Consider the following 27,855-nt stretch of genomic DNA (forward strand, 5'->3'; position numbering starts at 1 on the left):
TTCAACTCAGCACACTTATCGGCTTATAACTTTACAAATTTTATTTTATCGGTTATTATAGCAAAATAATATTGTAGATCCTGTTATTCTCTACAAATCGACACTAATTTCAACGTCCTAGCTTTTCGCAATCCAAAGTTACACTGCCCAAACGCTGCGCGGTGTCACCATTTTCAGTGTTCACGCGCAAGCGCTACCCTTCCCCCCTCACCGATGCACCCCCCCTACTACCCACCATTTTAGATACGAACATAAACCCTCTATCCAACAAAATTTAAATCATTAGATTATCATTTATAGTTTACGAGATATAAGCACAACAAATCTTGCCATTTTTTTGGCCGCTAGAGTTTTCGTAGAGAACCCTCTATACGAGAACCGAATTTAAAGACGTATTCACGTCAAAAATATTAGCAACTTAGGACGAATCGTGGATAATAGCATTTGTCTCTTTGAACATAAGCTAAAGTCTTAGCTCAGTCTTCACTGAGAGCAGAAATTCCCTCCTTGATCAAAATCAGATTCAGGTAACGCGTCTTAATTTGATTTTATTTCAGCTACTGTGTTGAAATACCCCCGCAATCCTGTTATTGTTCATAATTCTGCTGCACTCTCCCCTAATTGAATACAATAACGGTAAAAATTGGACCTTAAAGAATTAATTAATTATTTTGCAAACATAAAGACAAAGAAGATGAATTTTTAAATAAGAAAAATTAATAAATTAACCTAATTATAACGTTGTTGATTATTAAACTGCGTATTTTGATGTATCAACTTTTTAACCTCCCTAACGCTTCCGATATCTTGTTGAATCAATGCCACATCGGATAGTTGCTGTACAAATTTTTGTACTGGGGGCAAAAGAGGACCTACGAAGTATTAGGTAGGTGGTCATAATTCAGTTATCACTCAGTGTATATCTGGATTAAGGCAATGTTAAAAAAAATATATATAAATATATCAGATCATATCTGATATCGGTTTGATTTTTTTTTTTTTTTTATATGAGGTCATATTGAGATACGAGTGAATCGAGCTTACACATGGGCATACTTTCTTTTCAATTAGATTATCTTTAATTTAAAATGTATTGTTATCTATAACTAAGGAATCCCCGTAACGAAACCACGCCCGGGGTTTCCATGCCTCTCGCAGGCCTAGCTACCACGGTACAAGCTTAAGAGGCTCATGAGAAGGAGAGACAGGCCTTATAATTAATATATTTTTAAAAATATTATAGAAAGAAAGTTCTCTCAAATAATATTACTATATAATAGAATTTATTATATAGTAATATAATAGAATTTCGAATTTATTCGAAATACCAGCACTATTTATTCGAAATTTCGAATAAATAGTTTTCCAATTTATTCGAAATACCAGCTATCTCGTTGTGAAGGCATCAACAATATGAGATACAATTAAAACGATGCCTTTACACTACATACGTAGTTCAAATTTATGGGTAAACTATAATGTATCTAGCGTATTTACCTATATTATATAGTTACTACCTAATCCCATAAGAAATTATGCCTTGTGTATTTAGTCTTCTAATACATTATTACTTATTCACCATTTGGCATCTCTCATATTATGGAAATAACTTCGCAACTGCGATGGCACGTTGCATTACCAGGATACCTGTCCACCCACCGATGATGAAGCAAACTAGCTTCTAAACGGTGCCGTCAGGGGGTGCTTTATGCTGCCCGGAGTTTCCGAGAATAGGTAGCTTCCCCACTGGGGCAGCGTTGCCTATTCGAGGAGTCCGAGTTTTTGAGTGGTGTGAGTTGAAGGAGTTAGTCCCTTTCATTCTTCTACACCATTTCTTTTCGTCTTCCTCTCCTACTATAACTTTCCCTCTACTTTTTTGCTTTCCTAAGTCTAATAGGGACAAGTGGATAGTAGAGTCATTATCCCACACATATACAACTAGCTTCGAAACGATTGTCTGGGCGGTGGTATCCGCTGAAAATAAATAACAGTAGTCTTCTCTATTAGAGAAGGATTATTTATTCGAAGTAGTGCAATACCAGCTATCTCGTTGTGAAGGCACCCACAATATGAGATAAAATTAAAACGATGCCTTTATACTACGTACGTAGTTCAAATTTATGGGTAAACTATTATTATTATTATTATTATTAGCCATATGGTGCAAGGAAGCCAGAGGCTTATGCTACACCAGCCAAAAAAAATTTCTGAGTTACCCAGAGAGAGAGAGAGAGAGAGAGAGAGAGAGAGAGAGAACAAGAGCCAGAAGTAGAAGGGAATCACCAAGAAAGAGAAGAATGATGATATCCAGCTCAGGACCCTGGCTGTGCCAGGCCCATACTCACCAGATGTGAGCCCCTGGAGTTATGGTGTATCTCTACACCTATATTAAAAATAATAAGACCACAAAAGAAATCCTATAGGGCAAACCATATTAAATGATCTCTCTCTCTCTCTCTCTCCTAGCTATTGAAAACAATAACGGTAAAAATTGGACCTTAAAGAATTAATTAGTTATTTTGCAAACATAAAGACAAAGAAGATGAATTTTTAAATAAGAAAAAATAATAAATTAACCTAATTATAACGTTGTTGATTATTAAACTGCGTATTTTGATGTACCAACTTCAAAGGTTTTTTTTTTTTTTTTTTTTGTAGTTTAGATTTATTGAATGCTCATTAAAAATGTACATTATAAATAAATATTTTACGAGTACGGCATTGGCGTTTCGTGGTAAATAAAAACAGAGAGGGGGACCCTTTGTGGTCATAGGAGCCAAAAATTTCTAGCTACGCCACTGATGTCTCTGGATACATGATGATTTATAGACAAACAAGTTACCCAAACCAAATAGGATGATCCTTTGTCAGCGGTGGGTGAACTCTAGTATTACCCAATACGATAAGAATCGTTCTTTTTATCTACATATGCGCCTGGGTTAAAGAAGGAAAGGTGCGCATTCCTTTCCGCAATATCCAGTCAGGTCGGCAGGATGCGATGTTCAACAACGAGAATTTCTTCTGAATCGTTATCTGACCTAACAACTCTTATATCGCCTGAAACAAGAAGGTCATCAGGCCGTCCATGGTAAAAGTCCATATGTGTGCTGCAGAGGAGGTCAAACTGTTGCTCACGGCAAACAACTTTCAGTGCAGTTAAAAAAGAAAAAATCGCTCATTTACGCTTCGAGAAAAGTACAGTTTCCTTATATACACACACACGCACCTACATAACGAAAGCACACACGAAGATTCTTCAAAATGTTAACTGCATTTTATATTTTCTGAAGAGTTTGGAGTTAGAAGCCAAGCCTATAAACACAAATACTTACTCGTGTTCAAGTATGTGGGACAGGGGGGTTACGGTAAATGTTGAATAAAATTTCAGTAACAGTAACTCGAGAGCGAGATTTAAAAATAAATTCATCAAGTATACAGTTTGACATTTATAAACTAGCCCAGTCACATCGAATTCGCTCACTCCATTAATATCCAACGATATAAATATTTTAAAATCACCACTTTTTAAATTGAACGATTGACTTCGCTCAACATTTGATATATCCAAAGTCCAACTGTACTTGATTATAGTAGGCAATTTTTGAATTACTGCGTACAGTGTTAATAACTGATTTTAATTCATTCCTCCAGTTTGCATGCTCTCCTGGGGGTACTCATTACATTACATATATAATCTATGTAAGCAATCGTAATACAGGTTTGTCGTGAAATAAAAGTTTTTGAGCAGTTTCGCAAGGATGGATAATCAACTGGGAGCTGTAATGAATCCAAACAAGACTAATCACTATTTGTGATTAGTTTCATAAATTTTGCTGGAACCTGGTTTCAGTGTTATATGAACTCCGAAACCAAGGAGAAAAAGGATAAAGGTCATTCTCCAAAATATCGAAGTAAACTTCAGCAATGACTTCGGTGGCGGTATAATGGTGTAGGGTGTTTTCATGGAGTCCAATGATAAGTGCACACCACACTGGAACTCGTTGAGATCCAGTGGATTGTCAATAAAGAAAATGCAAGGATTCTTTAATGCCAAATAATGAATTTTTGTTCACGTAATAATTTACATAAAAATCAGCTTCATTGGAAAACCACACTGCATTTTTAAAATGTATGATTCATTTTCAAAAATGTTAGAAATCGTGTTGCAAAACACTAAACGTCTGTTTCTATCTTTGAAGTAAATTTAGTAACTGTATCTTTCCCGAATATACTGATATGTTTGTACAACTTACAAGGAAAGATTTTTTTTCTCACTGTACCAAAGCTTATACAATTGTGTTTAGTTAAATTTCTCGCAAACTCTTCTTAGGAACGCGTTAATGTTGGTCTAGTTTTATCAATTTGGTCATCTGCCCCTGCCTCATACCTTCACAATTATCTCAGTTTAGAGTACTGGGTGGCAGGCCACCCCCTAACTATCTCCAGATCGATCCTACAAGCAAAGAGTGGCCAAAGAGCTACAAGCAAAGAGGGCACCACTCCCTGGAGACATCATCATAATAAAAAATGTCCTCACGCTTGCACGGCTTATAACGGGGCGAAATAATGCTCCATCGGTATCCACATTAATCTCTGGCCCGAAGAGGGCAAGAAGGGAGCACCCGGCTCCTGTCTCCCTTTGCGTCTAACGCTGTCAAGCATTGATTCCCTGAGGAACATGTTTCCAGCCAATTCGGTCTTCGGATATTCAATAAATTTAGGATACACCCTGATAGGTTCTGTGAAGACAAGCTCTACAGGAAGGAAATCCTCAAGAACTGCTACCAGATAATGAGTCTGTGATTTTCACCAGCTCCTGGACATGACTGACCTTTTTTTTTTTTTTTTTTTTTTTATATACTTGCCTATTTGTATTTGACAAAGACTTTGTTTTGTCTCCATGCAATTGTATATTTAATCCTGTAAATTTCTCGGGTCGAGCACGCATGTACTCTTGTTTATTGTACATGTATTCCTCGCACCTTTGTCTGTAAATATTCACACCCTTCTGGCACAGAGCCGTTCCTGGGTGACCCAAGGTTTCTTGGGAAATAAACTGATTTTAATAATAATAATAATAATTACAACAGCTTTCCGTATGAATTTGACGCCTAATACCTTGTTTTCGCTGATCAAAAATACAGTTAAATATTCTCAACTGCTTAACACAGAATTTTCTATGAACGAATACTTGAACCGCAAAATTATCATTTTTGTACTACGCTTTATCATAACGATAACTTTCTGCTGAACTGTAGAGTGCCATGATGTTTGAGGAAAATGACGCAGTTCCAAAGCTCGCAACATACTCGTAAATTCCAAATATTCACCGGTAGTTTTATAAATTTTCAGTTTCGGGACAACTTCAAGTATTAGAAAACACACTAAGTAGCTACTTTAGTAGGTACATCTATCCTTTTTATGAAACGGAGCACTCCTTCAGTAATAACATCACGTGTTCCTACCATGTGATATAAAATGTGTGCAATTCAGTGCGAGAATGGGTAAGGCGAAAGATTTAGGTGACTTTGAACCTGACATAGTAGTCGGCACCAGGCGGGCCGGTATGAGTATCTCGGAAACTGCAACCCTGCTGTTTCACGGTGAGCCTGTGCCACGGCTGTATTTACATTTGTCTAATAGCAAAATAACATCCAGCCAGTGGCGATCCTGTGCTCGGAAACAGTTCATTTGATGCGACAGATCAACGAAAGCTAAGACTCGTTCAAGGTAACAGAAAGGGTGAAGGGTTGCAAAAGCGTTACCAGTTTAACAAATCCAGTTTCTGATGTTTCACGCTAATGGAAGAACCAGAATTTGGTGAAAATAGCACGAGTCCAAGGACCCATCTTACCGGGTGTCAGTGTAATGGTGTAGGGTTTTTTCATGCTACACATAGTTCCATGACAGCAGTGGAGCAATATTTGGTTGCCACAGGTTATCTGGAAATTGTTTCCTACCAAGCGCATCCCATCATGGCTGTAGTGTATCCGTTTGCGAATGGGTTCCTCCAACAGGATAATGCACCATGTCACAAGGCCAGACTTGTACCGAACTAGTTCCAGAAATATGACGTTGAATTCAAACCACTGTGGTTGACTTTCTAATCAAGCAGATCTGAATCCAATTGAGCACTTGTGGGATAACTTGGAACGAGCTTTTCGAAGTAGAGATCAGCAGCCATCCAATTTGCAACAACTGTGGGAAGTAGTTTAGTCAACATGGACCAGCATCCCTGTGGCACTCTTTTGACACTTCGTTGAGTACATGCCACAAATCCAAGCTATTTTGTAGGTCAAAGCAGGGTCTACTCGTGTTTAGGTAGATGTACCTAATAAAGTGGCCACTCTTTGTGTACGCAAATAAAATGGTTGGATGAATAAAAAGTCAATTGTACGTCACTTGTATTAAATTACAAACATTTATATATTTCTTGTATTACGGCATGAGTTTAAAAGAGAAATCGGCTTTGTTCCTTTTAATTGTGCGTTGCCATTTAATATATAAAGAAGTTGTTGCTCTTGAAATATTGCTTGAAAAAAAAGAAAAACAATTTAACGGTTTGATCATCTCAGTTTTGACTGATATAATGAGATTATAGCAGGTTGATCACTTTTCACTGGTTTGGAGAGGTCTGGGTTATGATCCAGTCAAGGCTGTTAATTCTTAAATACCTCTTCAACTGAGACTGTACTTTTCCGATCTCATACAGTGGAAAGCACAGTTCCCTATCCCGCATAAGTTATACGGATTTTTCAGGACTACAAAACATGCAAATCGGCTCGTGTACAAACGCTTGTACAGACATAACACACATGACCTGCAGGACTATATGAATTTTTTGCATCATGGCCAAAGTAGTCAATGAGCTAAACAGCTCCCAATGAACAACAACCGTCCCGGAAACCTTTGCCTTAATACCGCAATTTATAGGAAATGTTAATGATTATACATATATATTTTTTTAAGTTTCACGAACAGCAGAGAAACAAAAGGTCAAAGGAATGGACCACATGGTGTAATCATACTTGTATGCCGAGTACTTTTGTCAAAGACAACCTATTACTATTTATACAAAGTAGTTTCTTTCGTGAGTCACTTCTATCGTCGTGGGTTTCTGGTTTGATAAATACAGGCCACTCAGCAGCACACATATTGCGTGCGATGTTTTGGTGCATTACTCATAAAAAAAAAAAAAAAAAAAAAAAAAGGTCCAGGATTTTTTTTTTTTGAGGAGGGAGTAACCTGCAAAGTCCCTTTTCCTCACTACTAATTCTTGAAAATAACAACTTATAAAAACCTCTGTATAACTTATACTTTGAGCCATTTAATTATAACAATTCATAATTTCATAGATAAAGATCAGTAACATTACAGCTTTTCAGAAAAATAATCATATTTTAAGAATTAATAACTTTAAAACCGGTTCGTTTATCCAAGTGTAGAGCGACTGTTCAAGTAGGTTTTCCCCCCCTCTACGTCTGTTTAGGAACGTGAAGATGTCGGTCTAAAACCATCTTGCAGAGTACCATATCACCAGATTTACCGTATTTCAAGGAAGGATGGGGGGAGGGGGGGGTCGTGATAATTGTCTTGGTATGGTTGTAAAGAGAACGGGCGTTCCACAACTGAATCTCGTGGGGGACTCAGAATTTGTAGTTTCGATTCTGCACAAGTGCTTCTTTTTCTTAGCAGAACCAGCAGTAGTAGGCATCATTTATACAAAAAACCAACTTATTATATTAGGGTCACCCGTAAATGATTACATCTACCCATATATTTATTTTGCCTGTAAATTGCGTGTGTTTTCTGGTCGATTTGCCTGTTTACTGGACGAAAAAACTCCAGTTTCTGGAGTTTTTTCGTCCAGTAAACGTCTGAGACCGACGTACACGAGGAACTTTTGTGGGCTTTTTTCACGGAGTGAAAAAAGCCCACAAAAGTTCCTCGTGTCATCGACAGGATTCGAACCCGGGCCTTTTCCACCCGGTGTAGGGAGGACGGTGACGATACCACTGTGTTACCGCGCAGACCCATCATTTATACAGACACAGGAAAGCTACAGCCAAGAATGCTACCATGACAGGAACTTAGATTACTGAAGTGTCAGCCTACAGCAGCTGTCCGCCACTTCTTGGATGAAGCGTTTCTTCGCAAGTGGATTGCAAAATGCTAGTGCTATTATCTTTGGCCCAAAAACAACAACAAAAAAAGAAGAAATTTTGTTTACACTCAAGAATGGACCATAGAGTCAGAGGAGTAAAAACATAGCGTACAAATTTTTTTTTTTTTTTGTGCCTTCAGATGGATTTCAACACGTGTTGTAAATGATTCTGTACTGGCGTACTAACCACTCGACTACCATTGTGCTAATACACTAAAGAGTTAGTGTATTACCCCTGAAAACTGTGTATATTCTGTGATTATTGGTCTGCTTTTTTGGATGAAAAAATAGTTTCGTGGGGGGGAGAGAGAGAGAGATCGTGCACCCTTGCCCAATATCAGCTAACTCAGCCACGGTGTGTTTTCCTTATCCTGATGGGAGTTGAAAAATACAGTCGCAGCTCTTTATAACGACCCTCTTTTTAACAGCCCACACATATAACGTCGTATGTAGTTGGTCCCGGTCAATTTCTCATTAACCTAATGGAATTTTATGAACACGCGATATAATACCCTTCCGATATAACGACCGTTTTTCTCTCATTTCCCTGGGTGTCGTTATATAGAGGCTTTAACTGTAATTTTTAAACAATATTAAAACTATTATTTTACATCATCGTTTACCGTCTGAGTAGTATATACTGTGTATATCTTGTTTATGTGCTTGCTCAAAAATAACTATAGAGTGTTTGCTTTCCTTAAGGAAAAATTTCAAGGTCTCCTAGGAAATTTACCCACTGTTTAAAGTTTTTCCTTTGTTTCTTTTCTGCCAACTTAGCGCTTAATACCGTGAGTACCGATTGTTATGATAGACTCCCTCTGTATTATCTGTTTATCTCTCATGATAGTGAGGCGGATAGTTGCTCTTCGCACACACCGTGGCAAAGGTCTGTATTCGAATCCCATTGCTAACCAAAATTGAGAAATACTTTTTTGTTGGGAAAAGAATACCTTTAATTGGCTTTTCATTTTTATGACCAAGTTAGTCGGTCTTGAAATATTGTTGTTTTCTGTAAAAGTTGGATTTTTTTTAATCCCGAAAAACAGGAAACACAACCGTAGAAGGCACGACTTAGTTTACAGACTCAACACACTAACGCCCCATGATGTTAATTGACTTTACGTAAATTCTAAAAAACAGATTTGGGATCGACAGGACTCGGTGCTGTAGGTCTCTTTTGGATGTGCACCAATGAAGAATTATATGGCTGTAATTGTCTCGGTTGGTGAAACATCCTTTAGTATTTGTTAGTTTTACCAGATACAGGATAAAAAGAGACGGAACAAAATCGAAAATTAAAGGAGACATTGGCCATATGGAATGACTATTTTTTCATCTCTCAACTATTTTTTCTCTTACAGGATTATAAACAGACTATAAATAAAAAGTTATCTCGAACTAAAGTCTTGTTTTTTCAACCCTTTCTGGGGTTATAAAATATCTTTCTTAATTACTTTGAATTTTAAGTTTAATGAAAAAAAGTAATAATAAATCTTAATCGCTGAAACCCAGAGCAGAAAACAATTACATGTATACTATTAGCTTTGGTTTATAGCTAACTAAGTCATCCTGCAAACGAAATGTGTTTGTGAATGGATACTTTTTTTTCTTTTTTAATTATAATATTAATACATTTTTTGTTTTATTCCAATTTGTTACCGTATTACTCATACGAATGAACTGCCTTTGCGACTACTACATTTGGATAAAGGAAAGAAATATCTGTCATGTTACTTTAGCTTACCTTATACAGTGACTTGTAATGCTTTATACGATTCGCTTGTCCATCCGCCCTTTTCAATCGAACAAAACCTTTTATTTTATAGGGTGGAGGAGCAAAAATGTCTATCAGATTGCTAGTGATAGTGGTCGTTATGTGGATTAGCGTCACGAAAGCTTACGATGTCTTAAGGCAGGATCCTATCCCTATAATTTACCCTGGCCAAGTTAATATTGGCATCTTATCAAGTCTCCATGGCCCTTCAGGAAACGGTTCAGTGTGTGGGCCTCTAAACCAGCTGGCGGTGCAACAGGCCATGGCAGCTGTGTGGGCGGCGCATCAGGTTAACTTCAAGAAGGACCCTCATGAGTTAAACATAGGTCAGTATAATGTTCGATTATTATTATGTACAGTACTTCGATTATGCCTGTTAAAATTAAGTAGGTATCACAATTTTAATTAATAATATAATTCACCAACGTTCATTATCAAGATAAAATAAGCAAATCATTTAGAAATCTGTGTCGTACTCTTGGTCATATCCATCATACATACATATCTGGAAAATAATAAGAACTAACATAATGTTTATCTGAAACTTAGACGTCATCCTTATTTTTGGTAAGCGATTATGCATAGCAAAGAGAATAAATTATTTATTCTCGAACTGAATTACTTGTACTCTGATCTCTACCTTTTAATGGCTTTCTTCATTCCTTTTCAAAAGGACTGAAATAAAAATGGTACGATAATTGAATTGCAGAGCGTTTTTCAATTCATTTTTTTAAGAATAGGTTGATTGCCGATCATTTTTACGGGAGAATTAGTGTTCCCAGTAAAATAGCCACAAAAAACAGGAATTTATTCCGGATCATACGTGTTAAAAAATAATAGAAACGCCCCAGAGGAAATAGTAATATATTTGCTTGATGAAGTGAAGATTGTTCAAGATCCTTCTGTGTTTTTCTAATGAAAAATCGGAAGTCAGCTGGATTTATTTTTACATAATTGAAATAGAACTAGCTAATACAAAAGAAAAATTTCAGTAAGTATGGCAAAGGATCGGCATGATTTCCGCTTGTACACAGTGAACGCTTTCTACCCATGTACTTCTTAAAATCAAAATTGTATTTTTTAATGATTTATTTGCAGTTATTACAAATTCAATATAGACAGAAATCCTTTTATATAAACTTAACTCCTACATTACCTTTATAAATCCCGTAACAGGATTAAGTAAGTCACTAATTAAAAAAAAAAAAAAAAACATATCGGCTTATATGGCGTAGCCTATAAGGCATAACAAAATAGAAAATCGGTTTAAAGGGAAGTTAGAGACAACATACAACAAAAATATTTGTTGATGCATAGTAGTAGTTTATACACTGAACAGGGTAAAGGGAGCGGAGAAGAGAAGAGTCCAAAAATTAAAATATATATATATATGAAAATAAACGATCAAATATTCTAGAAACAGAAAATCAGAATTTGCATTATATAAATAAATAAATAAATAAGATCTTTATTGTACAGTTCACCGGTACACGCAGGTACCACGACCATACAATACCCTTCACGGCACCATGCCAGGGGTTAACAAACGGCAGAGATAATAAAGGAATTGTAAAGATTAATTATAGGCAAACTATATATTAAAAAAAAAAAAAAAAAAAGTACTCATAGCAGATAACATTGACTTGAAAGGAAAACTAATACAGTACAAAATAACAAATTGTGATAACAAAAGATTTTCTCGAGTCCAGTTTTCTGAGAGTCTCTTGCCCCGCCATAACGATCTGAGATCAGTTGGTAGTTCTGGAGACCACGTGCAGATTTAGGATGATCTGTCTATACTTTTTATCATCTATGATTTTAAATAAGTCAGCATCCAGGGATTGAACCAGATGGAGCTTCTGATAAGGGAGGAACCCATCTTTCAAATGTAGTCTCGAAGGAGGAGCAAGAAGCTTGGGAGTGGAGCGGAGACCTGGTTGGGGTATCCGCCAGCACACGGTGTCCCAAACGTTGGGTGCTGAGACTCTCCCGGCAATCATTTTTACGGTGAAGATGAGTCTTCTCTCGTGCATTAATGCTGAAAACCTGGTTAAATTCAGCGCGTTGGCCATCGGTGTTGTGCGCTGCTGTGGTGGGAGATGACACTTCCAGGTTGCCCACTTCAGGAGCCAGTATTCAGCGGCTTTTAATGGTTTAATTGTGGTGTCTGCAGCTGAGCCCCACAACTCTACTCCATACAGTACACTTCCAAAAATCATCATCCTGATATACATTTCTATCAGGTTTGTGTTGTAAATGTGTAGCAAGTGCTGCTTGGCAACCCACCGTTTCTTGTTGAATTTAGCACAGAGTTCTTCTATAGGGTGATGAATCGTAATTTTCTGTCGAAGATTACACCCAGATCTCTTTGCTTTTCAACGCAGGGGATCGGGACTCCGTCAATCGCAGGCTGAATTATGGTTGGTATGGGTTTAAGAGAGAATACCATGATGGCAGATTTCTCAGGGTTTACTTGCAGGTCAAAATTCGTGAGGTACTGCTGTACTTCTGATAAGGTCTTGTTGATGGTTACTGTGGCGTTTATGGCTTTATCGGTAAAATTTATTTTTGTGAAGATCTTTAAATCATCTGCATATGATATCATATCTGTTCTATTGTGTATTAGTGGGTAGATGATAGCAGTGAAAAGAATTCCGGACAGGACTCCTCCTTGTGGAACGCCTGCTTGTATTTGTCTAGTATACCTTTGTTTTCCTATGTACATTTGGATGATTCTATTCTGAAGAAGGGATGTCAGAAACTTCAATACTGGGCCTGTGATGTGATAGTAATTTCGAAGGAGTTTGAGCAAGGCTGGGATGTGAACACTATCGAATGCAGCTTGTAGATCAAGATATGTGATTGCCATTTCTTCTTTCTCCTCAAATGATCCAAGGATTGCATTAGTAGTCATAATCAGGAAATAAGTCATCACTACCCCTGGAGAAAACGCCTCACTTTGGTAGTCCGTCTTTTCACGTACAGGGGAAGCAAGATTCCAATTGCGGTCTCTCCCTCCACAATATCCGAGTCCGAAGTAGCTGATACATCATATTTTGCCATCACCTGGATTTGAATCACGGTTACCTTAAATGCGTGTGCTACTGTGCTTTTGTGCTGATCACTAGGTTCAGCAACACCATGCAATAATCAGAAAATGAGTTAAATTACCTTAGTTCGAGATAATACTACTTGTCTATTGTTACCTGATAATTTCTAACTGGAAATGAGAGAGAGATGAATGTTAACATAACCCTAATTGATATAATTTCTTGATTGCCTCTCATAGCGTTCGTTTGCATGTTGCAACACAATAGAAGCTGTTTATTTTTATGGCGCAAGTGTCTTTAAAAAAATTGGGATGATTGTTATATATTCACATCATTATTATGTACGCTCTAAATAAATACCAAAGATTATTATTTATTTTTCCATTGAGTAAATTCTTTTTTTTTTTTTTTTTTTTTGCCCAAGAGAATTTGTGTTTTATTTACTTTTAAATTTGCATATCACTATCCGTGCTTGTGTTAAATTTAAACTTAATTTTCCTGTATCTTTCTTTACTCCTTGATGAAAGCTAGTGTGGTTAACGATCTTTAAACATGCATATCTTTGGAAAAGATATGTATGATTTAAACATGCATATCTTTAACCCCAGGGGCTCACATCTGGTGAGTATGGGCTTGGCACACCCAGGGTCCTGAGCTGGATATCATCATTCTTCTCTTTCTTTGTGATTTCCTTCTCTCTCTCTCTCTCAGGGTAACTCAGAATTTTTTTTTTTTTTTTTTTTTTTTGGCTAGTACAGCAAAAGCCTCAGGCTTCCTTGCACCTTAGGGCTGATAATAATGAAAAGACTCGGACTCAGCAGGAAAATTTTCAGTTTTTTCTTTCTTTCATTCTTCACACAGTGGCCAGGTTACTAGATTTCTGATGAGGGTTGAATGCTTCTCCAGACTCACTATACCGACACTGCATAGCCTGAGTTACGTTGATGCAATAAAAAAAAAAGTCGTCCTTCATTTTCTTAATTCCTTATGCCCCATAAGGAACTAGTAAAATAAAATTTCAAATGGCATGGGATCTCAAAGCAATTCTTAAGTGAATGTTGATTTATTTATTCAGAGCCAAGTAAGGTACACTACTAGAATGCTTAAAAGCTTGCTTGCTTATTCTGTCAAAATTTAAAAATTTTGAATTTAATATAAATAAATTTAATTTATAACTTTCGATTTTAGAAAATTCTATTTTATTAAATAATACATTTATTATTTAATAAAAAAATTTAAACAGATTTTTATAAATACAGTAATCAGGTTAAAATAGACAATACTCACAAAGCTAATAATATTTAGCAAAACTTTTCGCAAGATTCTGAATTAAATAACTCGATCTTTAAGCGATGATTTGGCTTTAATTAGTCGAAATTCAGAACAAAAGAAAATAAATCGCCTTAATTGTAAATTGGAGATGTTTTAGATAGTAATTTTCTCGTTCTGCTGATTCTTTCGCTTCGTTTAGCGAAAGCTTCATTAAAAAGTCATTAAAGTGAAAATAATACACGATTAAATGTCATATACTTTAAAGCGCACTCAAGCTGAACTATTGTCAAGCCATTGCGTTTCGCTGCTTTTTTTTTTTTTTTTTCCCTCTTCCTACTCGCAAGCGACCTCTAGCTTTCTAATTGTTTAATGGGCGTGTCTGTTTTATTCTGCTATAGTGTTTCGTTTAAACTATTCGCTTAGCTTCCTATGTCCACCGGCTAGTACTCCGTTTATCGAAGCCTTTTTTTTTTTTTTTTTTTTTTTAATACCTTTTTCTTTCTTCTCACTTTCATGCTTTATCCACGAAATTAATGGGTAGAAGCGGCCTTGTCATGATGGATATTTCTGGGTCTTGTAGTTAAAACGTGTCCTTAGAAAGAGAACTAAAAATGGTTACATAAAACAAGAAAAATAAAGCATTTCCTTCAGTTTTAATGTGTACGTGTTGAAACCAGGAAATTTATGTCGTATGTTTTATTTATATGCAATATTTTTTAGCGTATATTAAGCAATTGATGTAAATTATTGTACAATATTTATGTAACGTATAATAATTTAAATTTTAATGAAAATTATATTATTTGTATACAATATATAATTTACTATATTCACTACCATTGTGTACACATAGCTACTTAGTGACGTACACACTAGTGTGTACTATGTATACGTCAAATCATTTACACCTAGCAGCAGACTTTTGTGTCTGCTTCTGCTTCTAGGTGTAAACGATTTCTGTTTGTGTCGAATCATGAAACTTAAAATAATGTAAGTTGGAATTTAAATAATCATTATTGCAATCGTTAATGAAATGCTTTATTTAAATTATACATGAACATTGTCGCACAACAAAATAAAAGCGTCATCAAACTTCCGGGTCTTTTGGTTTTGATGGCATGACGGCAATCAGTTTTGTGGATTTGTGAGTTTACCGTTTCACCTCAGCACAAACACATGAAATAGTGCAGCAGCAATCCATGAGAGTCGAAGTCAACATGAGAATAACTTTCCATAAGCATAAACTTTTGAAGTTTTGAATTTCTTTGGCCATGGTGATGACTGATGTTTTACCGCATGCTTTGTTTCTACTGTTTTCTGGTTCACCACATCTCGTCTACAGCCATAAGCGACCAGAGGAGTGATTTCCTTCCTCTTCATATCTCGTTAGATGCTGCATACACAATCCCATTCGCGAACGTTTTTCTTTATTTTCCTGTACTGCAATCTGTCATGAATGACGGCGTAGACAGATCCATGACTAATCCAATTCCTGATCACATCAACTGTCGTACAGCGATCCATCTGTTGACGTTTTCGGCCAAGGGATATCTCAATTTCACAACTGTCTGAATTTGTCTTAGACGAGAGTCATCCCCAGAGTTATTTTCGCTCATGGTAACAATTTGCCCATTCGAATAATTTATGATTACAACATATAGTATTGGGCGTATATCTTTTCATAAAATCCGGTGAATTTGTGCCGGAGAGATTCTGTGGACTGTAAGAAACGGAATAACGGTGCATTGCACCATCTTGGACGCACTCGTCACTGTAAAAGCTATATTGTTTCTATTGCTGCAGATCACTTGCCACAGGACAGTCAGTATTTTCTATTGTTCAGTAGAAGCATCAGTACCAGTCTCTAAGTTTAAACTCATGGTGCCTCGTAATTTAAATTTAGACAATCTAAAATTTCATTTTCACTTGACTCATCCTTGTAGTTGTTCCTAGTACGCATAAAATTATTAATTCATGCTGAGAACAAGACTGAACAATAGAGATTGTATTGCCATAAATATTGCAGTTCTTTGCAATCTTGTGTTGCCAACGTGATCATAATTGAAATATAGAGATGTTTCCTAAAGAGGATTAAGGAATCAACAGTAAATTATGCCAATGTTGTAACGTTATTTATTGTATTTCTGTCGGTTATAATGAAGTTACCTTACGAGTTCGCATGTCATAAATGGCAGCTATCAACAAGACAAACAAGTTTTTCTTCTGCAAGAAAACTGGTATTCAATGTACAAGTAGAATTCCATTATAAGTTTCTTTCATTTATCCGACTCTCCTTGGGTTTATTAATATTCATAGGCTTTGATAAGAAACTTTAGACCAAACATTTTAACTATCGTAATTGGATATTTTCATCTGCACCACATTAAATGATGGAATGTTCAATTAAACAAGTTTGTCTTAAAAATTAATTTTGAGAGAGAAGAAAGTGTCACTTTTAGCATTTAGATATACTTCCCACTGTTTCACTAATTTCTTCTTTAAAAATAATTTTTTTAAAGAAGTATTTCCTCTTCATAAATTTCTGTTGATGGAATTATTCTTCTTTTGCTGTTTTCACTTCATAATCCCGAGCTGAATGATGTCCTTTTAAAGCATTTTTCCCAACAGATTGAAAACGTGAACCACAGTGTGACAAATATGAACTACGCGCAAGACGTTTTAGTGTTTAAGCGCATCGCTTGAAGGAAGGTCTGAATCGAGTTGGCAACGCGTGGACGTGCACTATCAGAAAGCAGGATGATTCTTCTGTCGCTTGCGTTTGATACCGAGTAGTTTGTTTGTTATTTGGTTTTTAGGAGCATTAGCAACTAAGGCCATATCGCTCCGGAGATATGCGGTGGTCGTTCCCTGATCTTTCCGCATCCTCCGTATTTGGTGGTCACGGGCTCGAACCCCGGGATAATCAAGAAGCGTGTGCTACCCACTGCTGCTCCTGCCCACTTGGCTACGGAGGCGCATTAATACCGAGTAGTAGGCACTTCAGAGTTTCAGCATAACGCTCCGAGTAATAATGGCATCTCTTTCCTTCCCAGAACTTTTTTGACCACTCTATGATAGCGGTTTTGAGATGCAATCGCAACTATACACGGCCAACATTTTGTTATGAATTTCTTGTTGTTCTTGCCCCTCGCTGATTGGCTTTGGAAGTGCCGTCTATTTGAAATCCATAAGAATAATTAGACATAACTGTAAACAGGGCCGGTGCTATCATTAGGCAAACTAGACTGCCGTCTTGGGCACAGACCTTTGAGGGGCACAGTTTTATACAGATTAGTTTTTTTAACCCATATAAAAAATGCAACTGACAATTTATATTTTTTATTTTAAGATAAATACCACAACAGTGCTATGAATTATAATTAATTATTTAACGTTTTATAAAAAAAAATTCTATACTTTAAAGGATGCTACGCATGACACAGCATCCTTTTTGAAGTCAATTTTACAAGCAAGCTACTACAAAATAAGGAAGCTGATTTAAATTCAGCTAAAAGCCAATTGAAAGTCACCAAGAATTACACTGTGGGCTGCAAGTGTGATGATGGGTTTCAACAAGTTTTGATAGATGCTACTGAGCTAGAGATACTACCAAACTTTGAGACAGAACAAGTTAGAAAGAAGAGAAAGAAACGGCAGTTTGAGCATGAGGCCCAAGAAGAGGCACCACAAGATCCAAAGCAGCTATTCAAAGTAGGTTTCTATTATGCTGTCTTAGACATAGCCATACAATCTGTTGAAGAGAGATTCCAACAGCTACAACAGTATAATTCCCTATTTGGCTTCCTGTATGATAGTGGTATCAACAGAAAATCTACTGAAGAGATATTGATGCTGAAGATCTGTGCTGTGAACTTATAGCAATAGCTCGAAGACTTCCAAAGTCTATGCCGCCACAAGGAGTACTTCTCTTCATACCACAACAAAAACTCTTGGATAATGTGTCTAATGTTTCTGTCGCTCTAAGGATGCTTCTCACACTTCAGTGTCAGTGGCAAGTGGTGAATGCAGTTTATCAAAGCTCAAACTTATAAAAACTTACATATGCTCAACAATGTTGCAAAAAGAGACTAGTTGGCTTGGCATCAATATCAATTGAATATGCCCACTTGACCTGAAGTAATTGGTGACAAAATTTGCAAAGGAAAAGGCACGCAAAGTGAGATTTTGATGTGCCTGAAATTGAAACTTTTAAGAGACTTAAATTTTAACATCACAATTCACTAGTAGTTGTTATTTGGTTTATAGGAGCATTAGCAACTAAGGCCATATTGCTCCGGGGATATGCGGTGGTCATTCCCTGACCTTTCCGCATCCGGTGGTCACGGGCTCGAACCCCGGTCTAATCAAGAAGCGCGTGTTACGCACTGCTGCTCCTGCCCACCTGGCTACGGAGGCGCCACAATTCACTAGATTATTCAAAATGATTTGTGTGCTAAAACATTTTATTTTGTATTTGAGAAAGATAATCAAAGATTGTTGTATTACTTATTCTTGCAATTTAAAATAAATTTAGCAGTTTCGAGTTTTGTGCTTTTCATTTTCTCTACAAAGCAGAATTGAAAATTGAAGTTGACAATTTTTTTGGGGTATGCCTTGCCTAGGGCGCGAAATAGCCCGGCACCGACTGTAAACAAAGAGCAAACGAAACTAAGCAGGTCTTCTTACACGCTAGGATATCGACGTTTTGGTTTAAACACACACGCCTGGAGAACTGATGCTTTCGAAATTGTTTTAATTGAACAGTCCTCGTACATTCTATTTGCTCTTGGACAGCTATGTCACTAAGCGAGTGACAAACGACATAATCCTATCACTGAAGAAGAGTGGGTCAAAAGACAGTGGGGTGGGAAAATTATACATTACGTCATATATAAAGCTTATATAATAACATCTTTACATTGAATTCCATTGTCAAAATTAATTTAAAAACCTTATCGGTGGACAGTACGGTTGATTTAGAACCACTTTTTTAACGCATTTCCCTGTAAAAGCAAAGTACATCAGGCAGTGGCATAATATCACAAGCTTTGGCGCTGTCGCAACATGATATATTTTTATGAAACTTTGTTGCATTTCCGCCTCCTTCCTCCCGAACTCAGGGCTCTGGTGCAGCTGTATTACCTGCAGTTTTAGCAGGAGGCGGAAAGAAATTATTTATTTGTACAGTCTGAAATACAATCTGAAAAATGTACTTAGGACCGGCAGGGAAAAACCGAAACAACAGTTTCTCGTCCCAGTTAGCAGTTTTCACAGGGATACAATCAATTTAAATCAAAATTACCCTGAGTAGCCCTCTGGCTAGCTCATGCTACGTACGACCTCTGTCCTTCCACACGTTATGCAAAAGGACTGAGTTCGAATCCCACCTCAATCGAAGGAACTTTAATGGACTTTTTCACACCGTGATTGAGTTAGTCGGTTTCGGGTGAGGATGCATAATTTTTTCCTTCTGGAAACGAGTTTTATAACAAGAAAAACCGATCACTGAATGGCCTTCCTTGACTCAGTGCTTATTTTAACAAACCAACCACCAAATAAAGAACTGAGAACAACCGAATAAAGAACCGAGAACAACCAAATAAAGAAATCTTAAATTTGGAATGGTTATTGGGTTTCCTATAGGAGTAGGGATGAAAGAAAGAAAGATTAAATCGAATGGAAAATGTCTATATCGGTGCTTGGAAAATTGAAAGAAGTCCAGACCCATCATTACTATCCAACCAGCTACTTTTTTAAAGCAAGCATTAGATATATGTAGAGAACCGATAAAAAGGAACTGCCAGCAGCCTCCCCTTCTAGTCGAAGGACGGCTGTTGTTTCTTGTATTCTAAACATGTGGTCGACCCGAAGTACCTAAAAAATACATATTATCGGTCGCCTGTGCGCCCTCATGGATATTACGGGCCTTATGGAGTAATCAAATTACAAGGTATATTTCCATCTGATAAAAATGTTCAAGTTAGCATTTGGCTTTAACCTGGAGAATGCCATGTATATGATCGATTTTACAATGGTTGTTTAACAAATACTTCCGAGAGAATTACTTTTATTTTTGAACATATTTGAAAGAATAACGAAGCGTATGACAACTGGCTTGCGTGAAAGTCTGCTGCTTTCTAAGCTCGGGTTTGAAAAGCACAATAGTAGAAAATTGTCCTCTTCCGAATTTTAATCATGCTTTTTGATCCCTTTGTCAAAGCCACTGGCTGTAGGTTTTGCAACTTCCAGCTGCTTCCATTGCAAAGTTGTTTACAAATACACGATCTTCACATCACAAAGAATGGGGTAGCTAGAGATCCGTTGATTTCTTAGTGTGTTTAATGCGCTGTCTTGTATGTTTAAACAAAAGAAAAACTATTTTAGTATTAGTATTGGCAACATGGTGCAAGGAAGCAAATACTATATAGCATAACAAAAAAAAAAAAAAAAAACTGTTTTCCCATTCCTTCCAATAATTTGTCCAAACCTTGACTTTATTCAAATTTATTCAATTAGGAGAGCTCTTCCACTTTAGACAATACGATATCTCCTCACATTTTAGATTCGACATCCAAATAAACAGTTGCTTGGCCGTTCTGTGGATACAAAATTTGCACTTGCAACAAGAGAGTCAAATGGTACCCAGTGTAAAGCATCCTAAAGCGGCTCCTTGAGAGGTTCTTCTAAATGACTGATCCTGGAGGATCAGCCAGTTCACTCGTTATTTACACTACTCTTGCTTTTTAGATTTAAAATGTAAGCATTAGACAAGCTTAACTAAATTTTATTCCCAACAGGTGTATACATCTATGATACTTGTGGTCGCCAAGATATCGCTCAAAGGCAGCTTTACCAGTTACTTGGACATATAGGCCATATTCAATCATCTGCTTGTACCGAAAAGAAGGGCCCACCAATATTTGGTAAGTTAATTTCTATATATATATATATATATTTTTTTTTTATTACTATTTTTATTTATTTGTTTATTATTATTTTATTTATTATTTTTTAAATTTGAAATAGTCCAAACTATGCACTTGGAATTGGTCTTTTAGTCTATATGTTGTGATATTACAATATGCCTTTCCTTGTTTTGCATACTTTATCAACGAGCATTATTAAACAAATAACTGGGTGAAGCTGACTGCATTTCTTTGCCTTCCATTTGAAAGGATTAGTTGAGAACTAAGTTACAGTGGTGATGCGATGGGGAAGGCGATCGCTCCTGAGCACAGCTCTGAGAGAGTACAAAATTACATTTTGGCATGAAATTTCCATTGTAAAATAAGATAATTGAAAACACTTTTCCCCGGGCGTTGTTACCCATCAATATAAGACTGCTTAGCTTCTCATGGTGTGAGCAGACATCGTTCTTTATATACCTGCTGATTTACTTATTTTTCGGAGGTCTACTAATGCAGGACCAGGGTGAAATTCTTGTGTTCGATTATTTTAAAGTGAAATCACAGAACACTAAAAAGCGACTGCCAACACGCTCTGTGCACTTGGAATTGGTCGGTTGCCGCCTTAGCGCAGTTTGTTTTCCCATTCTTTTATTTAGCCGTTTCTTTTAATAGACAACAATGCCTCTCCTCGTCGAGTACATATAATTGAATGATTGAGAATAACAATAGAGCCGAAGGACTGGCCTCCATATTCTCAGGGCAAGACTCTTCATAAATAATGCATGGTGTGATGTGTTGAACAGTATTACGCTTACCTCATCCCACTACCGCGTGAGGGACAAATCCAGAGATTTGTCCCTCACGCAGATATACAAGGGCTGTTCAATAAAGAATGAGCATATTTTTTTTTTAACAACACACTTTTATTAATCATCCATATTTTGATGGGCCATTTCAAAATAGTCCCCATTTCATGAGGACTCCAACGTTTCTGCAATTCTTCAAAAACATGGTGGAAGCCATTTTTTTTTATTTATTTTTTTTTTTTACATGCGTTTGAGAATCGGCCTCCGATGTTATTACTTCTTCTGATGACTGGAAACGTTTCCATCGCAGCTCCTTCTTTAACTTTGGGTTAAAAAACCGATGTCACCTTGGCTTGTCCGGGAAAGCTGAACTCATGGATGGAGCGTGCCCATTGGGTGCTCTAAACAGTTGCCATTTATAAATTAAGCTCTGTCTGCAAAATTACTTTTTGTCAACTTGTACTCCTTACAAATTTCTAGAACTGTTTGAAGTACTATTCTGCTATTTTTATAATATAACATCATGATACTACTGTGATAGTTTTGGACATCCCGTAAAAATTGGTAACTAAACGTACAATACAGTCGCTACGTTGTACAGCATTTGTTTTAAGAATTAAATCTTGTTTATTATGCAACATAGTATTTATTGTATTAATTCTAAGTTTAGTTACGCGACATCAAGTTATCTGTCAGTTTTTTCCCTCATTACGTTGTCACTATATCTCAAGAAATCTCAGTAAAAAGGACTTGTTTACTTCAGCCAAATAGCAACTTACTTGCAGTTAGAAACGCTCTGCTAGTTGCAGTAAAATAATGATTAAAAAATAGTGTTTATTAGCATGGCCTACTGACTGATTACATTTTTGTTTATTTTGTAGGTGTTCTCCTTCAAGGTGAGCCACACCCCATAAACTTAGCTGCAAAAACACTGGAGGCCTTTTCAATCCCTACTGTTGTTACTTCCGCAGCTTCAGTAGATGTCCTTTCGAATCTGTCAAATATCCTTGCAACTGCGCCCGCATCACCATCTTTGGCACGGGTAACGTTTCAGCTCATTTCTCTCGTGTACACAATTAAAAAACATTTTATCTTGAACAGAACAGAAGCGAAATATCAGTTTGATATCTCAATAATGCTATATATATAGCCATAGAAATTAAAATAGGAATTAAAAATAAACATAATGCCAGCAGCATGGCAAGACAAGAGCGAAAATAACCAAAATTAAACATAACGATAAACCAACAGGGAGGAAAGAGAGGGGTAACAAGAGTAAAAATATTGCAGCAGAAACTCTCTAAGATAATTCAGAACATCTAAATGTTAGAATAATAAAATAATAATTGATTAAATTTCGAAAGACAATTAAATAGAAATTTAACGGTCACCAGGTCCAAATTTATGTGAAATATCACTAACAGAGGATGTAAACCGCTACAATAAAATAAAACAAAAATAAACAAAACAATAGACTGACCATTACGCCCCATCTCAACAGAGGACCACAAGGCCAATAATGGTAAAGGAATCGCTGCATTTCGATCGCTAGACAAATCGCCGCAAAGGCGAGTCGATCGAAAGATCATCCGCCACCCGATCCCCAGATCGAACTGCCATTGCAGTGGACTTGAATAGCGGTGGTCCTGATGCAGCAAAAATTAAAAAAATAGAACAGATACGAGCACTCCAAATGCAAAACCACATTACTGACAAAAGTAATCTTAACCAGATTATACAGACGAGTAATGAACCATGCGGCAATTTGTCTAGCGATCGAAATGCAGCGATTCCCTGACCATCATTGGCCTTGTGGTCCTCTGTTCAGATAGGGCGTAATGGGCAGTCTGTTTTGTTTATTTTTGTTTTTATTGTAGTGCTTTACATCTCTGTTCGTGATATTTCACATAAATTTGGACCTGGTGCCCGTCAGAGGGGGCGCCGTTAAATTTCTATTTAATTGGCTTTCGAAATTTAATCAATTATTATTTTATTATTCTAACATTTAGATGTTCTAAATTATCTTAGAGAGTTTCTGCTGCAATATTTTTACTCTTGTTACCCCTCTCTTCCCTCCCTGTTGGTTATGGTTATGTTTAATTTTGGTTATTTTCGCTCTTGTCTTGCCATGCTGCTGGCATTATTTTTAATTCCTATTCTAATTTCTATGGTTATATTTCAAGCATCATGTAGAGGAATATGCTTTTTGCTGCCTCTGATGTTTGCTGTACCTTTTTATTTTTATTATGAAAGATTCAGTTTCCAACTATTTTAAACATTATTCAAATATATATATATTTGTAATTTATTGTCAAATGTGGTTGAATCATTAGTACAGCAGTTTCAAAACTTTATGTAGCTTTTGACAGTTAATCCCCTCACTCAACCTTCATCCAGTAAGGGTTTGATTGGAATATTCAGAAAACGCCAGAGGTTTCCCTGTGCTTGCTTCCTTTTTTATATTGAATAATTTTCTCTACAATCAGCATATTAAGTGTTATTGATCTCTTTTTAAACATTTTCTAGGCCGCATTTTAAGCTTCTAAATGTGTGGTAAAAGCATATCCCCGCAACCACAGAAGTTATGACAGTTTTTTTGCTACATGATCTCATCATATGAATATGATATTTTAGCATCTTAGTGCTTTATAGTATTTGGTTAATTTGGTCATTTAATTCAAGAAAGTTAGTTATTATTATTATTAAATCAGTTTACTGACCTGACCCAATAAATATGGTCTGAACCCCTTACACGGCCATTTAGCCAGGAGAGTGATCTGTAATACAATCTTGGACTCTACAAGACCAGTGATCCATTAGGCACTGGATGCTTCAACTTTCTGGATATTTCAATCGCAACCTTTTTTGCTGGCATGATTAGTCTAAATATAAATTCAGAATGTCATCCTAATAGTTGTAGTAATATTTGATTATTCCTCTTCTGTAAGGTTAATGCATGCAATGTTGATGTAAAGTGTTTGATCTCATCTTTTAGTCATTGGGACAGTTCAAGAAACAGTTGATGAACTTCAAAAGAATCACTGCCATCTAGTGGTTCTTTTATCTGCAGTCTTAATGCATGAATAATCAGATCAAGAGTATTATGCCCTCTTGTTGCTGAATTCCTCTATATACTTGGTTGAAAGCTTCTTAATAGAACTGTTTTTGATTCCTATTCGAAAGAACTATTTTATTAAGAGGAAAATGAAAAGGTTCTGTGAGAGCTGTCCCTAAAGGGGCGAGGATTCCAAAATGAAGTAACTTATGTGGGAATCAGTGTCGTAACTAGAATGCTTCCCATTTAGAATTTGCTGATGGTAATGCCATCAGTTGGTCCCACTGTATAGAATTTAAAAACCATCTGAGACCACTGTAGGTCACCATTGCAAAAGCAAAAACATTTCCCTTTATAGTAGTTAAATCTTTAAGTAAATCTCACATCAATACACTGTGATCACTGCCAACATGGCAGTGATCACAGTGTATTGTATGAATAATCAGATCAAGAGTATTATGCCCTCTTGTTGCTTTTCTAACATGCTGTTTGTAGAAAACAGTCATCCAATAAATCTACGAAATTCTTGCTAGTGTGTGAGTGAGTGACCAACTCACAAGTTACAGTCCGTATCTGGAAGTTAAAATTCTAAATTATAAGACATTCTGATTTACTGGCACATTATTTCTCTGTACAGTTGTTCATTTTACTCAGAATCATTAGGCTTATAACACACTCCTACTCTCATTTTTGCTTTGACAGTGCTTATGTCACACCAAACTGCCCACCCATGACAACCGCATGCACTGCCTTAGCCTTTACGTCCTTCTTAGCTAAGAGCACAATCTGTTCCCCATCCTATCTTGTCAGTCCTTTCTGTAAATATTGTACTCCCCATATTCATATTCTGCATTCCTTATATTTGAGTGACACCTCTCTGATATCTCAACTATGTCCACATTTGATGTCCTGACTAGCACGTCAGATTCATCAAATTTAATAAAGGAAATAACAGCTGATGGCTCTAAGACCTTCAAACAACCTAGCAATATCAAGAAACCAACAATCTGCATACTATACATACCCAACATTAGTGAAAAGAAGCAAGAAAATATGGAATCAGCATTTTCTTCAAGGGTTCAGCCTTAAAACAGATTCTAAAATATCAATTCAACAATCCCAAAGGACCTATTTATCAAACATACTGTGCGTGTGGAAGCACATATATAGAAAACTCAATTCCAGAATTAAGAAACACAAAAAAGATGTACAATACAGAAGAACAGAAAAATCTGACACCACTCTGCAAGTGTTCCAATGTGGGGATATATGGAAATTCAACAATATCAGTCCTTTCCCAACCAACAATACAACAGGAGAAAATTCGGGGAAACATTCTACAAAGGCATATCTTTTAACAGAAAACAAGGAATTGAATTTAATCCACAATACTTCAACTTATTTAAAACGGGCTTTTTTTTTCTTTTTTTTTTGTGTGTCCTTGTATCGAGGTGGCTCCTAGGTATAAGCCCATCACCATCTAGTTCATCTGTGATGGCGCATAATTTCTGCGAAGAAACCGGGCCTGATAAAAGTATTGTGTTTAGTGTGTTGTTAGCATCAGGCCACTTCGCCACCAGGGAGCAACCAATACTTGGGCAGCTGCTCCCTAGGCAGGACGAGACAGGCCAGGGTATACCATTCTCTGTGAGTGCTATAGTGCACAAATCTCATACCCCCCGGAGGTAGGTGTGGGATTTGTAACCTCCCCCCAAAGATCTGAGAACAAGGCTAAGCCATCTACCTTGAGGCAATAATCCAACAAGAATTATTGGATCCAGAATAAACTACTCGGCACTCTACTATTGGACGATTGATTGAAATCCTCTCATATAAATAACCTGTTAATAGCACATGTTACCAGAATGCACAGTAGGGATCAAGACACTCAGCAAGCTGGGGCAAGACAACAAGTAAAACTACATGTTATAATTCTGTTTAACCTTAATTATATGTTTAATTGTAACCTTTATTGTAAAAATTTTTAATCTTGTACTTTTTACTTCCCATTTGTATAGATAATTTTTACCTGTATTATAAATTAATAATAATGTATATTCTATATATTTAATACGGAAGGCATTTTCTTTTGGCAGTCAGTGTGAACGATAGGCTTATCCAATCAGGTAGGAATTGGTTTCAAATTGAAGCTATTTCTCCCTAGGCGTGCACAAAGATTTTAAAATTCTGAATAGTTTTATTTTACGGAACAGGCCAGTTTTGTAGTACAAACGAGAATAGTTCAACATTCACTTCATAGATGGAGCCACAGGAAGATGTTAACTGTTAAACAAACAGTTGTCTAAGTTCATAAGGCATTTTTTTCTGATTAACAATTTGCACTTTTAACTATTTAAATGATTAACAATTTGCACATTCGCACAATCGTGTATTTTGTTCCAAAAAAAATAAAATAAAATAAATAATAATAAAACTCTGCTACAAATTGCAAAATTGCCCACCTTAAAAAAAAAAAAAACCAATCGTTAGGATTCCATTTCCCCGCCTGCTCACTATATGGCCTCACGTTGCGCATGCAAGCTCATACACTCATTGCCATTTGTTACATTTAAAACATTCAGAAGTCATAATTTTATCATTATCGTTATCAACCTCGAGTTCATTTGTTTTTTAAGGCGAGTAATAATTTAAGGATTTAGAATTATGTCACAGTCAGTGTCACCGCCATACTACTATGATTGGTCATGTTGAATATACCTTGCAGCGAAGAAGATGCATGCCTTTTCATGTTTCTGCAAATGTTAGCATTAGTAGAGGCATACGATGCAAGAAAGCAAGCTTATGTAGCATCAGCCAAAAAAAAAA

General features: G+C 36.5%; 1 protein-coding gene across 2 annotated transcripts in view; it reads left to right on the forward strand.

Annotated features, from left to right (window-relative positions):
* LOC150078107 (metabotropic glutamate receptor-like) overlaps positions 1-27,855 on the forward strand; it is a 103,753-nt gene that overhangs the window by 53,921 nt on the left and 21,977 nt on the right. For both annotated transcript variants that reach the window (XM_090385029.1, XM_090385027.1), the window contains exons 2-4: positions 9,991-10,264; positions 21,058-21,183; positions 22,856-23,016. In XM_090385029.1, coding sequence (XP_090241155.1) covers positions 10,006-10,264; positions 21,058-21,183; positions 22,856-23,016 — 546 coding nt within the window. In that variant the 5' untranslated portion in view covers positions 9,991-10,005. The remainder of the gene's footprint in view (positions 1-9,990; positions 10,265-21,057; positions 21,184-22,855; positions 23,017-27,855) is intronic.

The sequence above is a fragment of the Mastigoproctus giganteus genome, chromosome 11 (genome assembly GCF_048544385.1).
Source record: "Mastigoproctus giganteus isolate SK-2022 chromosome 11, ASM4854438v1, whole genome shotgun sequence".
In the NCBI taxonomy this organism is placed as follows: Eukaryota; Metazoa; Arthropoda; class Arachnida; order Uropygi; family Thelyphonidae; genus Mastigoproctus; species Mastigoproctus giganteus.